At 47.8% G+C, this 25,397-nt stretch overlaps 1 protein-coding gene across 7 annotated transcripts in view; it reads right to left on the bottom strand.

The window, feature by feature from the left end:
• The window catches only part of pard3aa (par-3 family cell polarity regulator alpha, a), a 383,309-nt gene that overhangs the window by 131,157 nt on the left and 226,755 nt on the right, over positions 1-25,397 (bottom strand). For all 7 annotated transcript variants that reach the window (XM_064332355.1, XM_064332358.1, XM_064332352.1 and 4 more), the window contains 2 exons: positions 21,053-21,194; positions 8,086-8,272 (listed from right to left, as the gene is read on the bottom strand). In XM_064332355.1, coding sequence (XP_064188425.1) covers positions 8,086-8,272; positions 21,053-21,194 — 329 coding nt within the window. The remainder of the gene's footprint in view (positions 1-8,085; positions 8,273-21,052; positions 21,195-25,397) is intronic.

The raw sequence follows: 25,397 nt of genomic DNA, 5'->3' as shown, positions 1-25,397 counted from the left end.
CGGAGAGTCTATAAAGTAGGCGAGCTGCTCTTCTGATGGCAGCGAAGCACGCCACGTTGAAAAACGGGAGGGAAGAGAAAAGGGAAGGGAGCGAGCGAAAATCAATAGCAGAAGAGAAGGTGTCTTCCCCGGGACGGCAGGGGGGCTTGGCGCACGGGTCAGGGGCTACAAATCAGCGCCGAGGCCCGTCTCGAGCCCCGGCCAAAGCGGGATGCCCTCAGTCAATTCAATCAAATCAGTCGCTCGCCCCCCGGGGGGACTCAACACGGGGGCACTTCAGGCCTTCCATCTTGATTGTGTCCATCTGTACGCGGCCGGCCGACGGAGTCACGCTGCTGAAAACATCAGAGGAAGGGCCCCGCTGGGCGCGACTCAACAAACGTGTCCACGGGGTTCCCCTCACGCTAACTTCCTGTCAGATGGCTAACCGTTTGATCAAAACAAACGCCAAGGCTCAATCAACACTTGTCCTCAACAGCTTCGTCGTACTGTTCCACTGTGTTATTCCGCTTTTGTTTTTTTGTTTTCTTTTTACAACAGTTCGGAGAATTAAGAGATCTCCAAGATGAACTCCCAAAATGGTGCTAAATTCACAAACAACCGTTTAGGCTAAGTCAAAAAAAAGTGTAAGAAGAAGTCAAAACCGATGAACTTGCATTGCCAAGATGATTTCTCTAAATGACATGCTTGGTTATAATTAGCAGCACCATTCACCCATGTATTGATCCTACAACGCAATGCAATACAATGCAATTCTAAGGCAATGCACTGAAGGACGTCATGTGATGCATCTCGGCAATTTTCAGAGATTAATTTCACTGCGATCACAGCCAAAGCCTCTCAACTCTCCTCCGTTGTGATTATACTTGTTTTTATTTACATCTCTGGCAGTTCTACCTTTTAAGTGAGCTTTCCTCTTAGATTTAAATCACGTTTCATTGCTGTTAGTCGTTTCATTTGAATTTGAATAGACTTACGAACATTGAAGAGGACAGGAAAATTATTCATAAAACACGCGCGGAGAGGAGAAATATTTCATTTGGAAGTGATTGCGGAATGAGCTGGTATGATTCTCGGAAGTCTCTATCCAACTCTCCTGCCCCCCCCCCCCCCCAGCCTTCCCTCTTCCCATCACTCTCTCTCAAAGCATTGTTCCCCAAGGGAGACATGATATTCCAGCCCTGCTATAAAAGGGAATAAAAGCCCCTGCTATTTGTGGTGATTGTGAAAGCCATGATGAAGTCGAGTGGAGGTGTGAACAATTAAGACGTCTTTGTCTGGGGGTTCTCACCATGCATGTTTTTTTTTTTTTAAATCTCCATTGTGTTTGTGCATTTTAATTGAATTCTAAGAGGGCGACTTTTCTCTTCGCGATGGGAGGACAATGGGATGCTGGCACGCTGCCTGCAGAGATTCACCTGCATAGTGGGTATTTGGGGGGGGGGTTGGGGGTGTGGTGGAGATGGGGTGGGGGTGGTCTCAGAGGGGGTCCGACAAATGGAACAGCTGGGGAACTCAACCACAGAAATAGCAACAGTGTAAAACATACTGTAGCACCGCTGCTATTTTGAGTCAGTTTAATATTCATAACGGGAAGTAAAATAATGTCACGCGGAGTACGATCCACACCTCTGTGATTACCTTTCTCAGAGTCAGAGACAAAAGACGGGGAAACAATAGCGGGGATGTGTTCACAGACTGAAGGACCTTAAAGCAAGAACTGTTTTTTATAGAAACACTCCCATTGCATAAACATACGAAAGCGTTTCAGCACTCTTTCCACACTCGAAGCTGAAAATTATATCGTTTCTCAGTAAAAGCTCACGTTGTTAAACTCCAGTCAACGAGCTTTCAGAGAGAGCCAACTCTCACGGCAAAAGCTCTTGTCTGAGGCAAAGAGTCCATTTCCTGCTATGGCGTTTGACGGACTGTCGAACCTGTCAGAGGAATTATGTTTCCACCTGTGACATCTCGCAGAGGGAGGCAGGAAGCGGTCACCTGGGCTTCCTCGTCACGCCAAACTTTTCCAGAGCAAGAAAAAGAAGAAGCACAGGATGCTTAAACCAGACCCCCCCCCCCGCTCCGCGCTCAAACACTGCGAGGCTGACAGAAAGCACATCTCCCAGGCCTCTGTCAGTCCGGCTCCACGGCGAACACGCCGCGCTTTTAATGAGGAGGCCCTGCTGCCGGACACGCGAGCGCAGCGCACAGTGCCCCCGGTGGCTGAGCGGGGTAACTGCCGCGGCGAAAAAGAACGGCGTTTCAGGCATTCGGGGCCGTGTTCAAAGAGAGGGTGATTACTGCTTCAAAGATGGCGAGATGCCGAACAGATCAAAGGGGAGCGCAGGAGCCTTACGCGCGTCTTCGGCTGTCCTTCATTCAGGGGGCCCTCAGTGCCGTGAGTGCTCCTCGGAGAAGATGAAAATATTGTCGCATACTGATTTATTTCCCTGAGAAAAGGCAATTCGCTAATAAGGACTGCGGAAGTGCTGCTTCACACAAAAAAGCTTCACACAGCAGGGTGCACGCTGACATGGGCTCTCTGCCCACACACAGCGAGAGTCACACACAGGCACATAAAACTCAAGTGTGCACATGTACATACAATTGTGTGCAGACATGCACTCATAACCATACCCGTAGTTCCTGTACAACCTCACTTGCTCACTCTCTCACTCACTGACTGACTCACCAGACTTAACAGTCAACTATCCTGAATGCACACACACACACAGGCATGCATGTGCGCTCTCTCTCTCTCACACACACACACACACACAGGCATGCATGTGCGCTCTCTCTCTCTCACACACACACACACACACACACACACAGGCATGCATGCGGGCTCTCTCTCACACTCACACACACACACACACACACACACATACACACAGTAACACTCAGCCTAAATAGTACAGATTTATGGCGCTGCGCTCTTTTGAGAGCTTCGAGCGGAGACGTGTGTGCCAGGTAGAGAGGGGGCCCGCCGCTCGGTGGATGAGCGCTCCAACGCACAGAAGTGCTCGCTCAGCGCTCACTCTCCCTCTCCTGGACCGACTGCCGTCCAGGCACCAGCCCGTCCCACACGCTATCCGCATCCAATGAGCTAGCACCCCGCACACACAGCACCTCACACCTCACACGCTCACGCCTCACGCGCCCACGCAAACGAGCTGAAGCGTGGGGCCGCGCCGGCTCCTGAGAATCGCAGCCCTTCACACTAAGGCGCGCCGCCATATGCGACCGATTTGCCGTCCATAAATATATACGGCCTCAGGCGCTTAACGCGCTGACACGGTCCCCGGAGAGGGAAACGCGGCACGAAACGAAAGTGGCCCACGTGCAGGCGAAACAGAGCGAGATCTGTTTGACAAGCCGGACTGCGCTAACTGTGTTAGCGCTTCGCGCGCAGGTGCGTTTCAGCTCTGTCCGCACTCGCTGAATCTGTTCTGCGGTAGGAGAAGCAGGTCGAACAGCGCTCCTGCCGTAAGCTCTGCAGACGCTGCGGCGACAGACCCGGTTCCGACCACGTCGCGGGGGGCCTAAGGCACGTGCGCGTTCTTCATCGGAGGACGGCAGCTGGAGGTGAACGGGAGGACAGTGCAGCGCCGAGCTAATCAATGTGAGTGGCAAAGATCGGGGAGAGGTGACGGGATGACGTCCTTGGCAGATGTCGCGGGCTCGCAGAAATTGGCAGAGAGTCGAGCCGGGGCCCACGTGGGACACTGAGTCGGCCGAGCCTCCTCCGATCTATCTGCGACCTTCTGCGAGCCCCGAAGTCTCCTGCAGGCCCAGTTTCCAGGCCTTTCCTGGTCTTCCCTGCTAATGCGATCGCCAGGGAACTCCCGGTGCTGTTAGTGGCATTTTCCTCCGTCTGAAACCAAACCAAAGCGCTTCAAGATCAGGAGAAACATATGGCTGTAAACTGACTGAACTGGGGTACAGCTTAAGGCTACGTTTAAACCGCAGGACTTCCCAGTTCCAATTGTTTTGCCAATATTCCAATCTTTTTGACCATCTGTTTACATCTACTTTGAAAAGGGACCCGTATCCGGTACCTGTGTTAACGGTGTACGCTTGAAACAACCTGCATACATACACAAGGGTTTGGTTAATAACCACACCGCCAGGGACATATCGCCATCTGTAATGGACGCAAAACAAGACAGAAATAATAATTCAAGATATTGCTAACCTATATGTTTTCGAAGCATCTTAGTTCCACAATGAACATCCCCTGTACGTGGCCTGTGCTGACTCTACACCCCACGTGCTAAAACAGCATGTAACCTCAGTATTCCTCCACCGTCCTGAGCCTTCGTCCTCCATTCAATTTCTTTAAACATTTAATGTTAACAGCGGAGAGCGGTTGTGCATGTAATGAGTATGAGAACAGGACGCGTAACTAGCAATGACCGACACATTCCGATCCATGCGTTTATACGACAGTCACGTTTGCAGATATCGAATTCCTGTTGGATATATTTCCACATATGAATTTGGCTCAAAATTGATCTGAAAATATCCTATCCCATGTGCTTTTTTTTTTTCCTTTTTACACATTCAAAATACATATCTGATCTGATGTAAGCAAAAACTCAAAATTGGGTAACGTTTACCAGGTGGTGCAAACGTAGCCTTGGAGACATCGCCTCTCAGAAGGGCGAGAGCGAGCAAAAAAAAACGAGATGAGAAAAACGTGGCGTCCCCTCCTTCTGCGGCTTTCTCGGCGCTCGGTAGTCGCGGCGGCGGCGGCGTTTAGCGCGGTTCAGACGGCCAGCGGCCCATGCTGGGCGCAGGGGGAGGGCATGCTAGGAGTAAATGTAAATTTCCAGCTCTGAGAAGCCGTCGCAGGCGCTGCACGCCGCGCTGCCTGGAAATGCTCTCCTACATTCCCCATCACGTTAAGCGCAGAGAGGTCTCGGTGCAAAAAAAAAAGGGGCTATTTTTGTAAGAGAAAAGGGGTGCCATGGCAACTAATCTAAAGGTAAATAACAAGCATCCATCATGGAAGACACTTAGGAATTGAAACAGTACAAAGTTTGAAAAAAGAAAAGAGGTTACTATTGAACAATACCCACAAAAGAGAAAATGCCAGCACATCACGACTGACCTTAATTTTGAGTTTAAAAACTTTTTACTTTACATATTGTAAGTGTACGCAGCTATTAAGGATCATTCCCCATAAACTGGTCTTTGAATATTTCAGTGAATTCCCCTCCTAACCTGACCTCACAGAGCAAAGCCAGTCTTTATTCTTTCTAATCTCTCAACATGGTTTGTGAAAATATTTTGAAAAATTTGTCCAGGCGACTTAAGTTAGGTATTACAACAGTAGATTGTTTGGATAACCCAAAGCCTGCTTCGGAGCTTCAAAAGCTCTTGTTCATTGTTGCTTCAACAGGGAAGGGCTGAAGGTCAAAAAACGTGTGTCAAAGGTCAAGAACAATGCCATCCATTCTCCAAAATGAGAACAAGCCTAGGGCCTGACTGCATTTCGCTATCTGCAGCTGATCTATTTGGGGGGAAAACCTAACAAAAGCAATCCAAGTCTACGTTAGCCACTTCTACAGCACTAGCACACAAGCTGGATGGCAGTGTACCAGCCTCGCACCAGAAACTAGGTCGCCTTATTAATGCACCTCATGCAAGCAGCGGTATTGCCTACAAAAAAGCCATTTATCTCACGTTAGCCGCACTAATGTGCTAATGTGGGGGATAGCTCCCTCGATATGGGAGCGTGCAGGATGTGAGCCAAAAAAAAAAAAAAAACGGTGTTACAAGGTTTCAGCAGAAAAATATGCTGTGCAATTATAAGCATATTATGTACCGTGGGTAAGCTACTGTATAAGCCTTCTGGGGAGGGAAAAAAACATAATGTGGCACTAGAGGTAATTTTCTGCTGTGCATATTAAATTATTTTAGTTTGAGTTTTCAGAACCCGAAGTACAGAGAAAAACACGATGAACTTAAATTTCACTGATCCAGATTTAGAGAGAGAGAGAGAGAGAGAGTGAGGAGTGAGTGTGGGTGTATGTGTGTGTGTCTATCTTTGTATTGCTGTCTGTATGTGAGTGTGTATGTATGCAGAAGCGAGTGTGTATGTGTGTTTCTCTGTGGTTGTACAGCATGTGCGGGATTTTTGTTAGAAGCTGCTGAAATATGAATAATTCAGAATAACCTGGGGCTCTTCTTCACAGTGTACTCACGCTCTGCTGCCTGTGTGTGTGTGTGTGTGTGTGTGTGTGTATCTGTGCGTGTCCATGTTAACGTGTGAGAGAGTGTTGATACACTTTGCATCTCTAATCAGCAGCGACAAACTTCTGATATAACACGAACAAAGTGTAACTCATTCATAATGAATGTAGCAAAGGTGTTCTCTTAAGGTGAAAAAATATACTGTGGATCTGTTGATCTTTTTTTAAACATACAATAATACATTGATCGCACCTTTTCATTTTTACACAAACTGCTTCAACTGCTCCTACGATCTACAGTACCAAGAGGAAGATGCTAAGTTGGGGAGCAACAGTGTTGCAGCCCTGTCCAATAGCACTCCATGTCAGGTTTTGTTATGACCTTGCCTGACCAATCCAGGAAAAGGAAAACAGAACCTGAGTGCTGTCTCTGGGACTAAAAATAGAACACGGGGAAGATTCTGGGACCCTTCAACTCCTGCCATGCTACAAGGCCAGAGATGACAGCTTCAGTCCTTCCATCAATAAAGGTGCTGTGAGCAGACAAGGCATACAGCCTTTGCAGGGCTGACAGTGGCCAGGTCCACTCGTAATACGGTACTCTGCAAGTGCAGCTAGGGACAGGGACACTTAAAGGAACCCAACACTGCCCAAAAAGCAGGGTGATGTACCACAGGCGGAGGCGGGGCTTAATGCGCCCTCAGCCCTGCTCAGTCTTGTGTGGTGGGACTCCAGGGAGCCTCCGTCAATGGGTCCAGTGCACTGTTAGCACTTCAACGCTCTCTGTACGAAACATTCCCCTCTTCCGCTCGTTCCTACGGGCCGAGAGAGCCTAACCAAAGTGCACTCTGGGGATTGCGGTCCTCTGCCTCGTTCATTTGCCCCTGGGAATAATATGCGTTATTAAAAGCAGAAGGGAATGGCAAGGAGCACGCTGCCGCATGTAAAGGCAAGCCGTTAAATGTCGGGGCGAACCCTGCAAAGGGAATAATAGCTTTGTGCCGTCCTTCAAGCTTGTGGACAGGCGTCACGCCAAAATGGCATCTTAAAAGTATGCAGCGCGTCGTTAATAATTAACAAGAATCAACAAGAACATCACAATTGTCACAGAATCTGCTATAAAAGATGTGTCCCTGTGTGAGCGGTATGACAATGCGACATTCGCATTGAAAAGGCACTCAATGCATTTATTTGACACGAAAAACACTGGCCTGACATTGTAAGTTACAACAGATGCTTGATCTGTAACAGATTTTTCTGTTTGCAACACAAACGAACTGTCTCGTCCGTTGGCAGATAGACGGTCGGCATTTGACCTAGCGAGCTAGCGCCGCACCACACATCACTGTTACGCGAGCGCCCTTTCAAAACTGCAGCTGGGTGTCGGGCTTTTTTAGCCGAGGGCAGCGCGCTCCCTTCCCAGATTCTTCTTGCGAGGGTGCTGACCTTCGCGAAACCGTCAGCGCGTTTCTCGACAGGCAACTCATCAGAGGTGGTCAGGGGCGGGCGGGCGGCGTCCATACCGGGCTGAGCGCCCACACAGTGAACTCCCTTAAACGCGCTTCATCGTTCGGATTCCTCCGGTCACTGGAGCGCGGTGGTCGGGTGAGGGAGTGTGAAGCCTTACGCCAGACAAAGGCACGATACCCATCCCCATGGAGAAAGGCCCAAACGCAGGTGTTCCATCACATGATCGTTTAAAGAACACCTGAAAGCACCTCCGCGGGGCTGAACGGGGGGCGCTACACGGCAAAAACACAGAGAGATGGAAGAGAGGAAGAGAAAGAGGGAGAGAGAGAGCAAGCACTCACACTGCCTCAGCAGAAAACAGCCAGACACTTTTTAATTCCACTTCAGCATGAAGATGAAAAGAAGCCTCCCTCACCACTCGTTTTGTGCCGGTATGTCTTTGGCCCAGGAGGGAGGAGCCTCTGCCGGGAAGACCATGTCGTCGTGGGAGCTGGAAGATGATTGGTCGGACAGACGCGCAGGGAGAACAGGTGGCCTGTCATCCTCGATAATGACGGTGTCATCTTGGGGCATGTTCACAGTGGGGGACAGCTGGTGGTTACCTGCGTGGAGACGGACACAAGTCAAGGACAACTGTCATCTGTCCTGTATACACACTCACACACTTGTACATGCATGTACACGCATAAACACACACACACACACACAGAAGGAGCAAATACAGAGGAGAGTATGAATGCAAATAAAATCTTTATTTCCGATTATATGGAGAGATTTGTGTGTAAGGACCATCATTCAGTTTTATTATAATTCCAATAGCCATCATACACCTTGAGCTTTGAGCAGTGATTGAAAAAGTGAGTGAATACAAGAGGCTAAAACGTGACTGCTCCACAGGGAAGTGGGGCTTATGCTCCGTGATAGGCTAAGAGCTCGGCCATTCAAATGGACCTCAGAGCACAGCAGGGCTGCTCAACCTTCCTTAAGGTTTTCATTTCAACCCAAACGCGGCATACCCGATTCTGCTAATTAGCAGCTCAACGAGATCTCTAGCTGTTAAACGAGGGGTGCTTTGTTAGCGTTTGAGTGAAAACCTATAAGATCGCCATGAACAGGGTCAGACAGCCCTGGAGCAGTGTCACTGCTATTCCGCATTGAGAGAAGCCAGTTGAGGCGGTTTGGACATCACTCGGGGGGTATATACTGAGCACGTCCAGCCGAGGGGAGACCTAGGGCAGACCCCGGACACGCTGGAGGGACCACATCTCCCAGCTAGCCTGGCAACGCCTAGGAATACTATCTGGGGATGCCTTGGTGGCCCGGAATGCCCTGTTGCCACCACGACCCTGACTTGGACGAATGGATGGATAGAAAGATTATACACCTGAAGTTCACATTACACCGTAAACCTTTCATCAAATGTGCACAACATTCTTCCTTGAAAAAAATAATCATAATTAGGCAATGAGTCAGAAATTTGTCTGAGATGCTCACTAATAAAGTGCGACTGGGAACATTTCTTGTGGAAACAAGAAAATTAGCACCAACAAATAAATGACACCTAACATCATAAAACACTTTCAATGTGATACTGCTAGATAAAAAAGAACTTTCTCAATTCAGAGCCAAATGCAGTGCTTTCTAACAGCAAATGTAGACTGAGCACTCGTGTAAACATGGGTAATCACAGTCTATACAAACCCCAATAAAGCAAATAAATCTCCTTACTGAAGACATTCTGAAATTGTAACAGTATATCGTTCTCATGAAGGCGTTCCCTTCTGAAGCTATAAGAGCACAATGAATGTGTGCAAAGTGCAAACTGATGATTTGTGCACAGAATATAGCTTCACATATTTTATTGTCACCTCCAGAGCTGTGTAAGCATTTTCAGACTCTTAAGAAATATGAGGCCTCCCAATCTCTCAGTCCATCATCTGAACAAGGCTGCTGAAGCATCTAATTGTCATTTCATTTTGGGAGTCAACCTGATGCCATCAAACTGTTATGAACCCAGGAATTCAGAATTGAGAACAGCAAATAAAGAACTATTAATTCACACCAGGACACTTTTATACACACACACACACACACACACACACACATATATTCTGTTGTTTCCCAATGCCCTCTCTTCACTCTCTTTCTCTGTCTGTCTCTGTCTATTTCTCTCTCTAACACACACATGCACACACAAACTACAAACAATACAAGAACAAGTAGAACACATGCTTGCAATTAGCATAGAATCACCAGCTGAACTAAAATAAATGACTTGACTTCCTGTAAATGTGAAGTTGTTGCAATTGCTGAAGTGCATTTCTGTATATCAAGCAGATTAATAGTAAGTTTATTTAACTGGTACCAGATGAACAACTGTTTACCCTGGCCAGCTCCCAGCAAGAATCTAATATGGACGCTGTTTCATTTTGCCACATCCAATTCTTTTTATTTTTAATGTATGGAATCGTCATGAATTTAAACTCCTGCCATTATTTGCTGTCGACTGCTTGCTGAGAATGTCTGTGAATGAGCTGTTGTCTACAGCAGATCTATTTATGAAACCTAGTGGCCTTGCATAACGGGAGATAACGGCCGTTTCTCTTATCAATCTGTTGGGACAGCAACGCAGGGAAAGAGACACTCAAGCAGATGAGAAGCACCGTGTCAGCAGAGCGGCCTCGTTTCCACACTGTTCTGTACTTCACAGCACCTATACTTTAGCTACACTGCAGATATATTTACACCCAAAGGCTAGCAACAGCTTCATCATTGGACCTTAGGGTAGTTGTTAGGCAGGTTTACCTCAAATGTTCCAGTTAAAAAAAGACAGATAAAGACGGCTCTGGGAACTGTAATTCATACCCCCGATAAGGGCTTCTTTCTGCCAGATGAACAGAACCTCCTCCACCGCCCTCCCCCTTCCCCCCCCCGTATGTCTGTGATCGAGAGGATGCGCGGTCGTTTGGCGGCTGTGCCAAACGTCACGAGCCCAACCTCGGCACCGTCGTCTCCACTGTGCGACGCCCACACCCACCCCCACACCCAGCGCGGCGGCCCAGTCGCGCGGTCAAAGAAATGAGTCCCATTCCTCACCCCGCAGCCCCGGCACGGCACGGCTAATTCAATCATGTTCGCAATTTGGGCCGAGGAGTCGGGGCCGTGTTCGCGGGGACGGGAAGTCTGTTAGACTTAACGCCGACTAATCAAATTCAGCCCGGAATTAATGCCACGGTGATTAACGCCTTACAGTGCTGGTCCTTCTTTTTTATTTTTTTATTTATTTATTTTTACACATTTTGCATTCGAAACAAAATTTAAAATAAAAAAAAAAGCAATCATGGATGCTTTCTGTCCCTTTAATGCAACAGGAGGAAGAGCGCTTTAGGGTAAGGGGAGAAAAGGTGCACTTATGAGCAGATGCACATTCTCCTTCCACAAATTTGATTAAATCCTCATAAGAACGTGAACTGAATGACCGTGTGGTTTTTATGATGAGGCGCCGTATATTATTGTGCTCAACATTAGAAAAGATAATTATAGCTGAAAAAAAATCTGATTTGTCCTCGTTAAGACCATCTGTAGCCATTAGCAACCACTAGATATTGAAAACAATAAGAGTTTATGGCCCATCACAACAGTGAACAGATACACAGCAACTCTTAAAACTCCTGCTTTGCCACGTTATTTGCTTCTGTTTCCTTCTTTGAAAATGAACACACATAGCACATCAAAAAAGATCTTCACTTGACATCTGACCAACACTTGAAGAATGGCATCTCAACAATATGCTGAACAAGCTCAGTAGCTTTGGGTTAAAAACCAAAAGAATAAACCAATAAGGTGTTTTTTTCACCTATAGAAAACAGCAAAAAGCTGAATAGATCACTGAGTCTGAATGAATTACACAATGTTGTAAATGTCACAGGAACAAAATAATACCAAATAAGTATGCTAATACGTTAAAAAATGTTCAAATACAGCAAAACTGGCAGCCCTGAGCATGGAAACAAGAGGCTTATCTTGCGTTGGACAACCACCTGCTATCACTACATTTTCACAAAGACATGCAGGCTGTATCTAATGTCAGTGGGGGGGAAATATATCGGTTCCATCTTTCCAATAAATTCCACTGGTCTGAGAGTCTTTGAACTCCGATTACTTTCCTGCCAAAAAAGATTCTTTTTTTTCTTCCCCATGGCAATGCAAGCTGGATTTTAATCATTTGCATATCTAATCTTTGACTACAGGATTGCTTTTTCATGCAATTCCTCAATTTCACTGAATTGTGAGTCTCTGCAGAAGAGCACTCATTTCATGTGAAACATGTTATCGGTCCCTTTTTCCTGGTGTTGGACTTTTACGGTGGATCAACTCAAAAAAAAATAACAAGTCATACAAAATTATACATTTTAAATGAGTTCTTTCATGTCCTGATTAATTATCTGACAATGAAGTCTGCTTAACATATAGACTTCACTTACTCCAGTTTAATAATCGCATTGCCATAACATTGCATCACCAGACCGAAGATGTAGCCCACAGCTACACAAGTGTTACATTAAGATCAGAGAGCCCTTGTGGACTTTAATGTTGATACAGTATGTCCTAATTTAACAAAACTTTAATGTACAAATCAAATATATTTCCAAGGCATTACTGTAACTTGACCATTTAATAACTTTCATATGTGGTAAATGTGTGTATACGCAACCTTCACAAACTCTGTGTACGTGGTGCTTTTATTGTGCGATAAAGATTAATATGTGGAAACATTTCTGTGCATGTACCTAGACAGAGTGTGTATGTGTGTATGTGTGTGCGTGTGTGATTTCATTACTGAATGTGAAAACTGGGACGTTCGACTCAGGGAAATCGTTTAAATCATGACACAGAAATGCAAAAACTTGCCAGTTGTGTTAAAATGCTTTAATCCTTCTTCTGGAACTTTCTCGTTTCGTAGAGAGAACAAAAATTCCCCTCATTTGATAACCAAGGCACAGACGTATGCAATGCATTTCTCTGCGGCTGTTTCATTAAGTTTTTTTCCCCCTCGCCATGAAAAATGTCACGTCCATTATAAAGGATACTCCATCTTAAAGTTTAAAATTGTGAGGAGTAACTGTACATGACCTATTTGGGGAAAATGGGACATAATTATTGTTTTTTCTTTTGAAACACGTGCATGTTTTCCCTCTTCTTCTAGCTTAAAAAAAACCCTTTCAAGACCCCGTTGACACAAGCGCTGACTGCTGGAGATGAGAAGCGTTTAATAGCGCTGGGCGCGCTGTGGTAAATGGCAAGCGGACAGGTAACGGTGGCGATTCAGAGCTTTTTAAAGGTGAGAACAATTAGGAGGAAAACGCAGCGCTGGCATTCCGCGTCTCCGATGCGGGCCACGCAGAATTAGCATGGGAGGGAAACTCTGTTCACCCACCTGCTGTAGGGACTGTGCAAATCGATGAATGCGAGGACCACAAAGAAAAATACTAAGAAGAATGAGGAGGTGCAATACGAGACTGAGAAGGGAAATGAGGGACGAGAAGAAGAACAAGAAGGAGGAGGAGGAGGAGGAGTAGGAATACAAGACTGAGAAGGGAAACGAGGGACGATGATAAGAATGAGAAGAAGGTGGTCGCTGTTTGATTCGTGGAGCATGGGGGAGATAGGGGAAAGGAGGGGGAGGATTAAAATGGGAGAGGTTGCGCTTCCTGTGAAGGGACAGGGATGGAATGCGGCGGGCTTCTGCCGGCTCTGGGGTCAGACGCACCGGTACCGCACCGCACCGCACCACTCCGCACCTGCAGACGGGCTCTGACTGACGCGACAGGAAGCAGCCCCGGCGCATCAAAGCAGCGCTCGCGCCACGGGAGGGCCTCGCGGCTGACAAATCCTTTCGACGCCTCCCCGCGCCGCTCGTCCGTATCCATTACACGGCCGGTCGCCGGACCGGCGTTAGGCGGCGACGAGGAAACAAGCTACGCCAGAAAGGGACGTAATTGTTTATCACGGCGGGTTATCGCTCTTATTGGCATCAGCGCAGCAGTTAATAACACACAATGGAGTATGGATCCCTCCAGAGGGGGGGGGGAATCTGATCTGCGATGCTGTCAGAGCCGTGTTCGCCCTGCTTCCTGATGGCTTTTAAGTGACTGCGCCCTGACGTCAACATGATTTTGACGGGACTCTCGTGATGTCAGGCTTAGTTTGACAGGGCACCATTTAAAATGAGATAATACTGACCCCTCTGGGTCAGCCGACGCTTAGTGTGTGCGTACAGTGAACGAAAGAAAAGCACAATCTGGCAAGGCTAACACGGCCAGCACAATGTTCTAAAAAGCCATGTGCAACACAGAAAGCCAGCTAAACGCAGCACGCTTTTATTTTGGAAATCGTGCAAAACATACTGTAATATCTTAATAAAAAAGAGTCATTCGTTCATCTCGAGGGAATTAGAATGAGGTCAGATTGGGATAAATTCCCATAATTTATTTCCCTGTGATGCCTAATGCTTCCCAGATGCGGGTCCTTCAAAGGAGCTGTTCGTGTTAGCCGTCTGTGCTGTTGCCTCATTTGTTGCTTTACTGACAGCAGAGCTTTGCTCCATGTTCTGCACGTCTTCCAAGAGCTCTGCCTCAGATTCAGTAAAATGCAGAAAGCAACGTTAAAGGCTCATGCGATTCAATCAAACCTAAAACCCAGCCACATGCTCGTAAGAACCGACAATCCATGAACGCGGAAAAGGTGTGGCCTGAAGAATGGATTTATCAAGGAGGAAGTGAGTCTTCGTCAAACCCAACCCCATTCCCAGTTTTACAATCAATAATACATTCATAAATAAATGATAACTTAATGAAGCTACTCAAGAAAGTATTGTGGCATGTAGAAAATATTATTGTGAGGGAAACAAATACTGATAAGGAAAATGTGAAAAGCTATTTCATACCATCAAAATGTACTTCAATTGTTTCAAAAAATACATTTTTGTGGATAATTTGTTTTTGGTCTTAAAAATGTGCATTTCCATTATTTTATTTCTTTTTTTAATGAATGAATTGATCGATATTCCCAAGCTGTGACATCTCGCTAATGCTATGCAATAGAGTTGTATCTGCAACCACTTGACCAATTAGATGCAAAAAATGGCGGCAATCACTTTGTGAAAATGAATTTTCATTGGCTAAAGCCTCTGACTGCATACCCATACCTTAAGGCGGCATAAGTACTGTGATATATATGCAGCAGATGAGTCAGGGGAGGCTTGTTTCGGGTTGATTGAACTGCACATGCCCTGAAAGAGACTAAGTGCATTTGATTGATTCCCGCAGCCCTTTATGTCCTCCTTAAACAAATAGGTCCCGCAGAGGAGCAGCCCCCGCGCTGTGCATTCACCTGAGCCACAGACCGCGTCTTTTTGTCACAGCCCGGTACTTCAAATGTATTTGAACTTTTTAAAAAAATGTTTTGGTTGAGGGACTCACTGAAAGTCCTTGCTTTGACCTCCTCACAGAAGCAGACGCACTCTAATGGCTTCTGAAAGCGGAGGGAGGATGTGATGCGGGGCGGTGACAGGCAGACTGGATGAAGCAGGGCGGGTGCAGCGGCAGTGCTTCTGAGGTGGAGAGAGCCCAGAGGTGCACTCATCAGCTCAGTTCGCCCCCCCCCCACCCCCAGCCCCTTTGGACCCCCCCAGCCATCCAGAGCCATCCCCGCAGCCATCGAGAGACACTTCACTGTACCGAGAAACAGATGGATCCATGCCCAGAGTGGACTAATCCTCTCTCGGCTGTAAGGAGAAGGAGGGCAGGGACACGCACATCACAGGGATTCATTTCTCTGAGGCTAAAGGTGCCCCCCCACCATCCTCAAACCCCCCCACCACCCCCCCCCTCCGTGCACACACACGTTTCAGCCCAATTTCTCGGAGAATGGGAGGGTAAAAGGTCACACCATTTTCCCGTTGTTTCCTTTTTCTAAAGCCGCCTTATCCCAAAAACCTCCTCCTTTCAGGATTATCGATCAGGCCGATGAGAAGCGTGCGGAGGAGAAAAAGAGAACGACGCTTTTTTTGCGCGCGGCTCGGTTCGCAGCGGGCGGCCTCCGAGAGCGCGAGCCGCTGATGGCTGATATTACCCAGAGCCGAGAGCCTCTTCTGATGGCCGCCGCCATTAGAGCCACGCCTCCCCGATCAATCCCGTCTCTTTGATTGATTGGACAATTTTCGTCGCCGTATCTGCTTTCAATCCCAGAATGAATGCTCTGTTGCTTTAAAAACAAAGCACTCGGGGGTAAAAAAATTAGTCCAACATGTCACACGAATTACGCGTTCTTTTGGAAATAAAGAAACAGTGGGCAAGATTCAAGGGCGTTTTTTTTTTTTGGCTCCCAGAGTTGGGCACTGTTGCAAAGGCCATGGACGCAGCTGAGAGGCACTGCAAATTTTAAGAAAGTTTAAGATGCCAAGCAGGGCAAAAGTCAAGTGAAAACACCCCTGCTTTAAGCAATGAATGGCCGGGATGACCACTGTTGAGATCCTTTCCAAAGGCCATTGATCTGTCCACTATAACCAATTCCCCTTTATTTGTTGCTTTTAAAGAAGCAGACTATTTTTGCGGTACACAGAGCTGGAGGGGATGCTGGGCTGCAGTCGGAGAGCAAATCGCTGTGGAGTAAAACCATTCAAGACTGCTGACCCCACCAAGCCAAGCCCTGTCAGCTCCTAGGGTCGTGTGTTAAAGGCTTTGAAGGGGGGGGGTGTTAAGGCAGCTCTATAAAGGTCCGCAGAGCAAACAACAGCGCAGTCCAGCATTCCCTCTGACATTATATATCTACCTAAAGGTTGCCCATCGGAGGGGTTGGCCAATTTAAATCAGGCTAAATTGTCTTGGTGGTATCTACGTCTGCAGTATTTAGCCTTTAAATGTCATGCGGTCATCGTGCCATTTAAACCCGCCGTGACCTTTTCACGCAGGTTCAAGTGAAAAAATGTGCTAACGTGCTAACGTGCTTCCGCGCCGGCGCCAGGCTATAGCGCCAGGAAGTAAAGGCGAAGGAGGAAGCGAGGAGCTCTCGGCGTCCGGGCTGACGCCCGCTCTTCTCCTCCACCGCGGGCGCGTCGCCGGCACGGACAAGCGGACCGCGCGAAAGCTCGCTTTCCGGCTCCTGCAGACAGCAGCCGAAAGAAAAAGCCAAAATGTGCGTCCGCTCGATGGTCTTATCGACGGAGCAGAATGCATTTACTCAGGAGCGCCGCCTGATCAATTTCTCGATTTATGGAGAAGCAAAAAGCTTGTTACATAAATCTCGCCTCAACCACATCGTAATGTTTCCTTGGCTTGGAGACAGTTCTCTTACTAGAGGTGTGCACCAATACAGGGCATGGGCGGGCACATATCCAGTTACACTACAGCATGTTTGATCAGGATAACACCATTCATCATTAATTCTCACTTATCACAATAAGAAAAATTATATGCACTTCATTCCTAGGGTTAATTCAAGGATATGAAACACACTAAAGAATTAGAGGTATCGTCACCAGCTCCAGTGACCGCAGATTCTAAAACAAACATTTCACTTGCAGATGTTGTTAAATGAGCCTCTATACAAAACCAAAGCACTCTACTGTATTTCTAATGAACCATTCAGAATAACAAAATCACCACAAGCTTTATATTGGGTTATCAACGAAAACAGGTAAAACAAAATATACGAGTGTGTGTGTGTGCGTGTGTGTGTGGTCTTCCAGTAAGATGTATTCCTTTCATATGTCACTGATCCTATTACTATCGCAAAATGATTTCTGCTGCTGAAGAATCATTGCTATTCTTGCTAAATTGCATCCATTATTACTTGTTCAGATGAAATTACCTTTGTACTTCTGCTTTCTCCAAACCTCCAGTTGACCCAACTGCTATTGTGCTGAATTTTGTCAACTCATTATAGCTTGTTAACTGGTTTAAAAAAAAAAAAAAAATCTAATGATAAACAAACCCCAAAGAGACCCATTACAGTCACGGATTACATGACGATCACCTAACTGATAAATGAGACATACTGTAACACGTTACTAATTATGAAAGACTGTTTTAGAGAAAGAGGGAGAGGAAGAAAATCCGTGCCGAACAATAAACTAAACTGTCATATGTTGAAACACCTAAGACAGTTCATTGAGCTGAACATGATGTAGATCATGGGTTCATCGGTTTATCGAATCTTATCTTTCATCTTCCACCTGCTGCAGGAGACAGCCACACAGTTCTGTGAATGCGGGCTCCCGCTCATTGAAGGTTCCAGCTGTGTGTACACCGGTGTGAGAACACCCCGCCCCACCTTCCCCCCTGCCCCCCCATCCCCAAGTGTTTCCTATGCATCGTCTTCAGACTCGAGGGAAACACTCTCCAAATACTTGAATCTCCAGCAGAAGGCGTAAGGGTTTCCAGCATTTATGGACATGATAAACAGCGTGACATGGCCGGCGATGAAAAGTGCCCAGCTCAGCGGGTAATAGAGGGGGTCAACCAGCGAGGAGCTGGCCTGTGTCACAGTCAATCACACCGCCGGCCCAGAGGCCTGGGCTGAGCACGCCGGCTCTCAGCACCACTGCACGGGAACATCGCCTGTTAAAGGCTTTTAAAAAGCCCCCCCCCCCCCCCCAAAAAAAATGGTCCAAAATGGGGGTAACTGCACAGCGGAGGCCAGCCCACGGGGCCTCAATTTCAGGCACTGCGTGACATCCATCTGCTGGCTTGGCTATTCAATTAAGAGAAGTAGGATGCCCAGTCATGTGAGCTACTAATGACCACAGGTTTCTCCCCCAACCTCAACTCCCCCCGACCCCTCGCCCGTCCGCCTATTCGCAGAGTCCACGCGTAACGTTCAAGGGCAAAAACAAGCGCCCGCCGTCGCCTGCGATTAACGCCTCCGTCCGCCCCGTTTAACCGCGGCTGAAGCGCGTTAGCGCACGCGGCCGGCTAATCCGTAGCCTGAAATTATTTAGAGAGAGAGAGAGAGACGGGTGTGGAATTGCTCCTGTCTGTCTGCAGGCCCGACCCCGCCCCCTTAATGATGACTGCCTTTTCCGTGTGACAGCCCTTCCAGCGCCCCGGTGATCGATACGCTAGAGCAGCGCTCCAGTCGATCAATGTGATCGCGCCATCCAGCCATGTTAATGGCCTCTCCCCTCCCAGCTCTTTGTGCATCTCCCTGCAGTGCCACGGCTGATTGATTCCCACTCATTTGATTTAATAGGCGGGAGATTTAATAGGCGGTAGATTTAATAGGTGGTAGATTTAATAGGTTGCGTAAAAGAAGTATAATAGTTGCCGCGCGGGGGGGGAGGCGATGAAGGAAACATCACAGGAAGGATCACAGCGTGTTTAAATAAACTCGATGTCACACCTTAAAAACTCCGCCATGACTTACGGGCATCGCAAGCCAAACTCGTCAGCCATCTGTTCCTCGCTAAACGCAATCACGTGCAACGGAATGAAGATGTTTCCCTCGCTAAAGATGAGATTTGCTTGCATACAATTTGCTTACATGTACCGAGCTTAGCCAATGGTATTTTTAGAATAAAGTAGTAAACTGTAGTTCCATTGATCTTGGTGAATTAATTCTTGTGCATGACTTGGGTTAGTTAATCAGTTAAGTCTTCTCTTCAGCAGCCTCTACGTAATAAGGAATGGACAGAAATTAAGAGACTGGTGATTGTCCAGTGATTATGCAATAAAAATGCAATTATTGTTTCTGTACTGTGGCTCTTTAAAAACCATTCAGCTCAAGTAAGGTGTGTCCGCTGCCTCTCAGACACCGATCCCCAGCCTCAGACACACCCCGACAAAAATCTCAGCGCATTCACCTCCGATCCCTTCTTCTAGCACTGCGATAACAAAACGGCAAACAGTACTGGGCATCTGCTTTAATGAAGTGGACCTGCGCAAGGCTCCATTGTAAACATGGGAGGCAGGCAGGATGTCACGGTGCGTGATTTAGCATCGCGATGCTACGCGGCTAACCCTCCTCCTCGGCCTCTCAGACACTCTCCCATCCCCGATGTGACATCCACCCAGAGGGCTGGCCGGAGCACACCGCTGGGTTAGCAGGCCAAACTGGGCCTCGCGGCACAGGTTTAACCAGCTGTCTCCTTCCATTAGCGTTACGGCAGTCGGACGAAGAAACGTTTGTAAGCATCGCTAAAAGGGCCCGTCACTGAAGATGCCGGTTGCGGTTTCCCCAAGTCTAGTGTAAATGCTCATTACACTTCAAATCGGGGAACCATTTCATAGCATTTTTCTTGTTCTTTTATATTGCAAGAGTCTACAAGAGTGTTACAAAATGACCTTGGTATGAAAATGATTCGTTTTTTCGGAAAAAAGATTTTTTCATGCTTCATTGGTAACAGAAACAAAACAAAACAAAGTCCCAGTACTACCATGGCTTTAGCAGCAGTGAAAGTCAGTTCACACTAATCTTTGTCGCTGGAGCTTTAAAAATGTCCTTTTTTTTTCTTTGCTGATTAGCATTCATGCACGTAAGGTAAAGAGGCGAAAGAGCAGGGCTGTTCGCAAATGAACTCAGCTCTTTAACAGAAAACTAAAGATTTAAACCACGTCTCACGGCTGCCTGCAAAAACAACAGCCCCCACAGTCCTCGGCATTAACATTCAATCATTCCCAAACATTCAAATGTCAAAATAAGAAATATATTTTTAAAACTTTCTCAGACGTTTTTGTTTTTTAACGGCTGAGTTCTACTGGGAGAAAGGACAGGTCCTGGGGGAGCTGCATGTGTTCAAGTTTAGGAATTCCATTACAATCTTCCAGAAGCTGTTTATGATCACAGCGGTAGTTTCTGAAAGACTGTCGGTGTCTGTCAAGGAGAAGTAGATTGTGGCAAATGACTGTGGAAAAAAGAAGGGAAGAGGAAAAAAAAAGAGCAGAGATCATTGATCTGGGGCCTTAATTACCCATCAGACGCCTGACACCCTCTCTGATCTCAGTCTGGGGGAGCGCTGAGTGCTGATGGAGCCCCGGTGTGGGGAGGGGGGGACAGTGAGGATGCTTAGGGGTGGGGGTGGGGGGGGTAGGTAGTGTGGCTGGGGAGGAGGTGAGGGGAATCCAAGCTCACATACCGCTGTTTGGTTTAACACACTCAGGCACACCAACAGCGACTGCCACAATGGGGGGTGTGTTGGGGGGGGTCAATGGTGGAAAGGACGAACAGGCACCTGGGATTGATCTGTCGATTTCAATTTAAATCCGGCTGTGAAGCTGAATTCAAAGAGCAGGAGGAAGAAGAGGGGGGGTACAGGGAGCGACCAAAATGAATTTGAGGGTAACCCTGGGTTACGGGAACAGGGCCGGCTCGCGCTTTACGCTTACCCATCATCCTTCCGCGCGGCGTCAGGTGGTCGTCCGACCCCTCGAAGCCAGGGTACAGGGACTGGGAGATTCTGCGCTCGTGGTCCTCCAGCAAGGGGTTGAGGGGAACCTCGGGCCCAGTGGGAGTCACAGGGGTGTCCAGCTGAAATGGAGAAAGAGCAAAGAGGGGCTTCTCAAGAACTGAGCAAGCAAATGTACTCCACTCAAGACCATGAGGTCATCACTTTTTACCCACTCCCCTGCTCCCCCTTCCCCTCCGCAGAATACACCAATCAGAGGTGAGCAATTGAAGAGCTGACAAACTTTTCATGAGAGTTTGTCCAAAAAACTTGATTCTGATTGAGCCAGAACACCATCCACTGACTATTCACGCCCGCTGCCCTCTCAAATAGCCACAGCCAGTTTCTCCTGTCTTTCGATAGGCCTTCTGCACAACATGCAATCTACCAAAAACCAAAACCAAAAACAGGGAACCAATCACACGCACTATAGGAAGCGCGGAGACCTCAGGTTGTTAAGGGAAGCATTTAAGGGAAGCATCCCTTTTCTGTGCTTTCTCCACCTGCTTTTGTTTAGTCAGTGGCTAACCGCTAACCTTGGCAGTGCTCCAGAAGGACAGTATCTTCAATTCCAGTCGCTGGATTTTGGCAGAGGAACGGGGCGCAGGAACACTCGCTCTCCTGTTGCCGCTTCGCAATCTGTGCCACTCTGCTGGCTCACATGCAGGAGGACGCGCCGGGTTTGGCGTGGTCGGGACATTGGTAATTAGCCGTGAACAGCATCGGAACAGGGGATAATCCTTTATCTGCTCCCGGTGGAAACGACGAGGGTGCGCATTGCACTAGCCCCGCCGCGCTCGGTGTTAGATAAGGGGCCATGGATTACCGATGACGGGCGAAGACGGCTGGTTCCTAACAGCCCAACTCGGTAAACAGGCCGGAGAAATTTCCTGCGGGTCGATGTATCGTATTCACAATTATTGGAAAAAACAGGCCACTTGTTGCTCCTGACACTTTCGCACAAACATCGCTGATGAGAAATACAATTGCTTTTAAACTTTGAAGAAAGAAACCCATTTCTATACACAAACTGCTATGTCCCCGAAGGCAAACCTGCACAGCTTGCGTGCGGTTCAGACGACCACCACTTTCTCCACAAACTTTTCTCACAAACTTGAAATGGTTTTCAGACTCCGGTCTGAGGACCGTGCGCATGCACGTATGCACGCGTGCGATTGGACAGCGAGGCCCCAACTCCTCCGGTTGCTCCGCGAGCCTTTCCCTCGCAGGATTTCTGCCCCCTCCAGGAAGCCCGGAGAACTTTAATTAAGCGGCTCTCCGCTGGGTCCCGGCTCAGAGGAAGGCTCCCGCCCGCGCGGCGTCTCGGAAACGGTACGCTCGCGTCTCACGACGCCGCCCCCCCTGACTGACGGCCGTAAGAACCTGAAAGCAACACAAAGCCCGCGGGGAGAAAACCCGGCGGCCCCCTCAGAACCCAGAGGAGAGGCGGGACCGATGTCTGGGGAGGTCACACGGCCCAGGCCCCGGTGTCAGATGGAGCCCATTGTCTGTTTAATATAAATGAGATGTTTAATGAAGCCGGGAGCGGAGGACTTATCTAAGTCAGGCTCGATAAGAGCGGAGGAGGACTGGCGCGCCACAGGGTCAACGCAATTACAATGGCAGCCGCGGCCCACGCTCAGGCCCTCATAATAGACCCGTGCCCACAATGAATTGAGCTCAATGCGGTTTAAATTGTAAAATGAGGATTTGTTTTATTAGCTTTTTTTTCTCTCTCGTTCTAATCTTCTGGGAGCCGGGGGAGGAGATGGAGAAGCGGTGACTCTGGCGTGGAAGGGGAACAAAGGGAAGGGAGGATGAGAGCCGGCGGCGGCGGCGGAAAAGCTTTAGAACCACAGAGCCACGGGAAACACGGGTCTTAACAGGGCTGGAATTTATGGGTGCTCTGATCAGGGAGGGAGAGAGGGAGATAGAACAGAGAGTGAGATATATATATAGATATATATATATATATACATATATACACACTACATGGCCAAAAGTATGTGGACACCGAACATCAAACATCACATACAAAATGATGGGCATTAATATGGAGCCTGTCTACCCTTTGCTCTCACCCTCTCTCTCTCTCTCTCTCTCTCCCCCCCTTTATATATATATATATATATATATATATAGATAGAGAGAGAGGGGGGGGGGGGATATAGAGATAGAGAGAGAGAGAATGTTTCATCCCAGTCCCGGACATAATGGAAACTAATCTAGTCATTTTCCAGACGGCGGTGTCCTGCGAGCGTTTCTCTGCATGTGCCCGGGGCCTTAGCCGAGGGGGTGAGGGGATTGCGCTCCTCCTCCTGACGCAGCATTAGCCCGTCTGTCTATCAGCCCCGCTCCGGCCGCAGGGAAGGCTGATTTCCATCCGCCGGACCCCTAAGCCTTCTCTCCAAATCATATTTGGAAGCCAACCTGATGGCGGCCGCGGTAATCCGGCAAACCCCCCTCGGTAATGCCGTGATTACGTTCCTTAAGCTGGACGCGTGGGCGTCCTCTCCCTGGCCCCCGTCCGCTCCGTCTCCTGCCGGGCTCATCACCACACCCGGATCCCCCCCTCCTGCTTCCCCAATCAAAACGAGAGGCGTCCCTAAGGAAAGCTGAGAGACACCCTCTGACTCCCTCTTACAGTACGCAAGTCAGGTCACCAACTGACAAAGTACGGAGCTTGTAATGAGATTTCTACATATTTTTGTTTAATTAAACGCGCGCTAATTTAAATAAAAGGAATTAAATGCGCTTGCTTTATCGCAACTGTGGGCAGTGAAGTAACTCGCTGAGGGAAAACTAAATATTTTCCCCACCGTACTGTATTTTGGTACAGGGCTGTACTGAGTCTTTGTTCAGAGGAGGTCTCAGAAAGGGTTCTCTATCGCACGCCGCTCCATAATAATCTCTCGGACGTTATCGAAGCGGCTCGTCATCATATTTCGACGTATTCAACAAACGCTCCGTCCCCCAGCGCAATGATCTAATTGAGATCACAATCGCTCGTCGAGGAAAAGGTCACTTCAAATTTCCATTTCGTCTGAGTGCAGCTGACTGTGGCCAATAAGGACCCGCCCGCGCCTCTGCTGGGCTCCTCAAATTCGATACCAATACAAGCATAACTACTGAAAGCCAGCGGATTGATAACTCTCTCCAGGCCTAATAAATCAGCCCTGCTTCAGACTGGCCGTATTCGACTGCGATACACTGTTCTCTGTACGATGACGGAATGTCCCAGCTGAATCGCCACAGTGCCCGATACAGCAGAGTTGCCAGTGGGTAGATGGCTTGTACAAGTCGCGTTGATCCGGTAGACTGCGTTGCCTTGAACGGAACCTGCTGTAGTTAACCAGCTGAAATGGCACAATGTAAATCAGAAGTTGGTAGCGCTCTATAGACGTCGCTAATGCCTGTAAGTACTAATGTAATGTAATGTAAGACTGAGCTCCGTGTGCTGAGGACCAATGCGCTTGTGCAGCCGTCACCTGCCTCCCCTGAGGAGAATTTCAGAAGTCCACGCTCTCCGAGTTAACTTCAAACTGCCACTGAGCTTGTCAAAATGCTTATTCCGTTACACCTCGCTCCAGTGCCTCTAAATGTAAAGTCAGGCAGTTATATCTGCAGTAGTAATGGCCTTCCTTCTCCATTTATTTCATGATGACCACATTCAATTGAGCACGTGAACATGTGCGTGCGTATGTGTGTGTACGTGTGTGTGTGTGAATGAACATGCGTGGGAAACGTGTGTTAGAGAGTGACTCAGCTTTTGATCCCACCCAGCAGACATCAGTAATAGCAGACATCAGTAATGCTCTCATATTTTAATTACATCATTAAACGATCACAGCGCTCTGAACTTCACTGTTCTTAAGCAATAAATGCAGCACGTCCAAGTCTTTAGAGGAGCACACTGATCTGCAAGAAAGTATGTTTTCATCTCATTATTATGACACTCTATACTCTATATGAACACCATACGATGTTCTGTCTGGCAAATTAAAATGAAAAACATCTGTACAGAACGCATGGCGGTACACAGTGTTTTGCATTGACAGACAGCTCTACGGACTGTGGTTAGAGTTTAAAGAACACTGAGGTTACCTCAGCGGTTAACGTAAAATTCTTACACTTACACCAACGCCTCCAAAATCCTTTTTTACGGATTTCGATGGAGCGATACCGCAACATATTTTTTTAACAGCGATGTAATCTTCCATAATGTCAACTTCCTCTGCAGACGCGGCTTTAGGACGCCGCACTTCCTTCCCGACGCGGCGACACGC

The sequence above is a fragment of the Anguilla rostrata genome, chromosome 4 (genome assembly GCF_018555375.3).
Source record: "Anguilla rostrata isolate EN2019 chromosome 4, ASM1855537v3, whole genome shotgun sequence".
In the NCBI taxonomy this organism is placed as follows: Eukaryota; Metazoa; Chordata; class Actinopteri; order Anguilliformes; family Anguillidae; genus Anguilla; species Anguilla rostrata.
The sequence above is the reverse complement of the archived record's forward strand: the minus strand, read 5'-3'. Positions and strand labels throughout refer to the sequence as shown.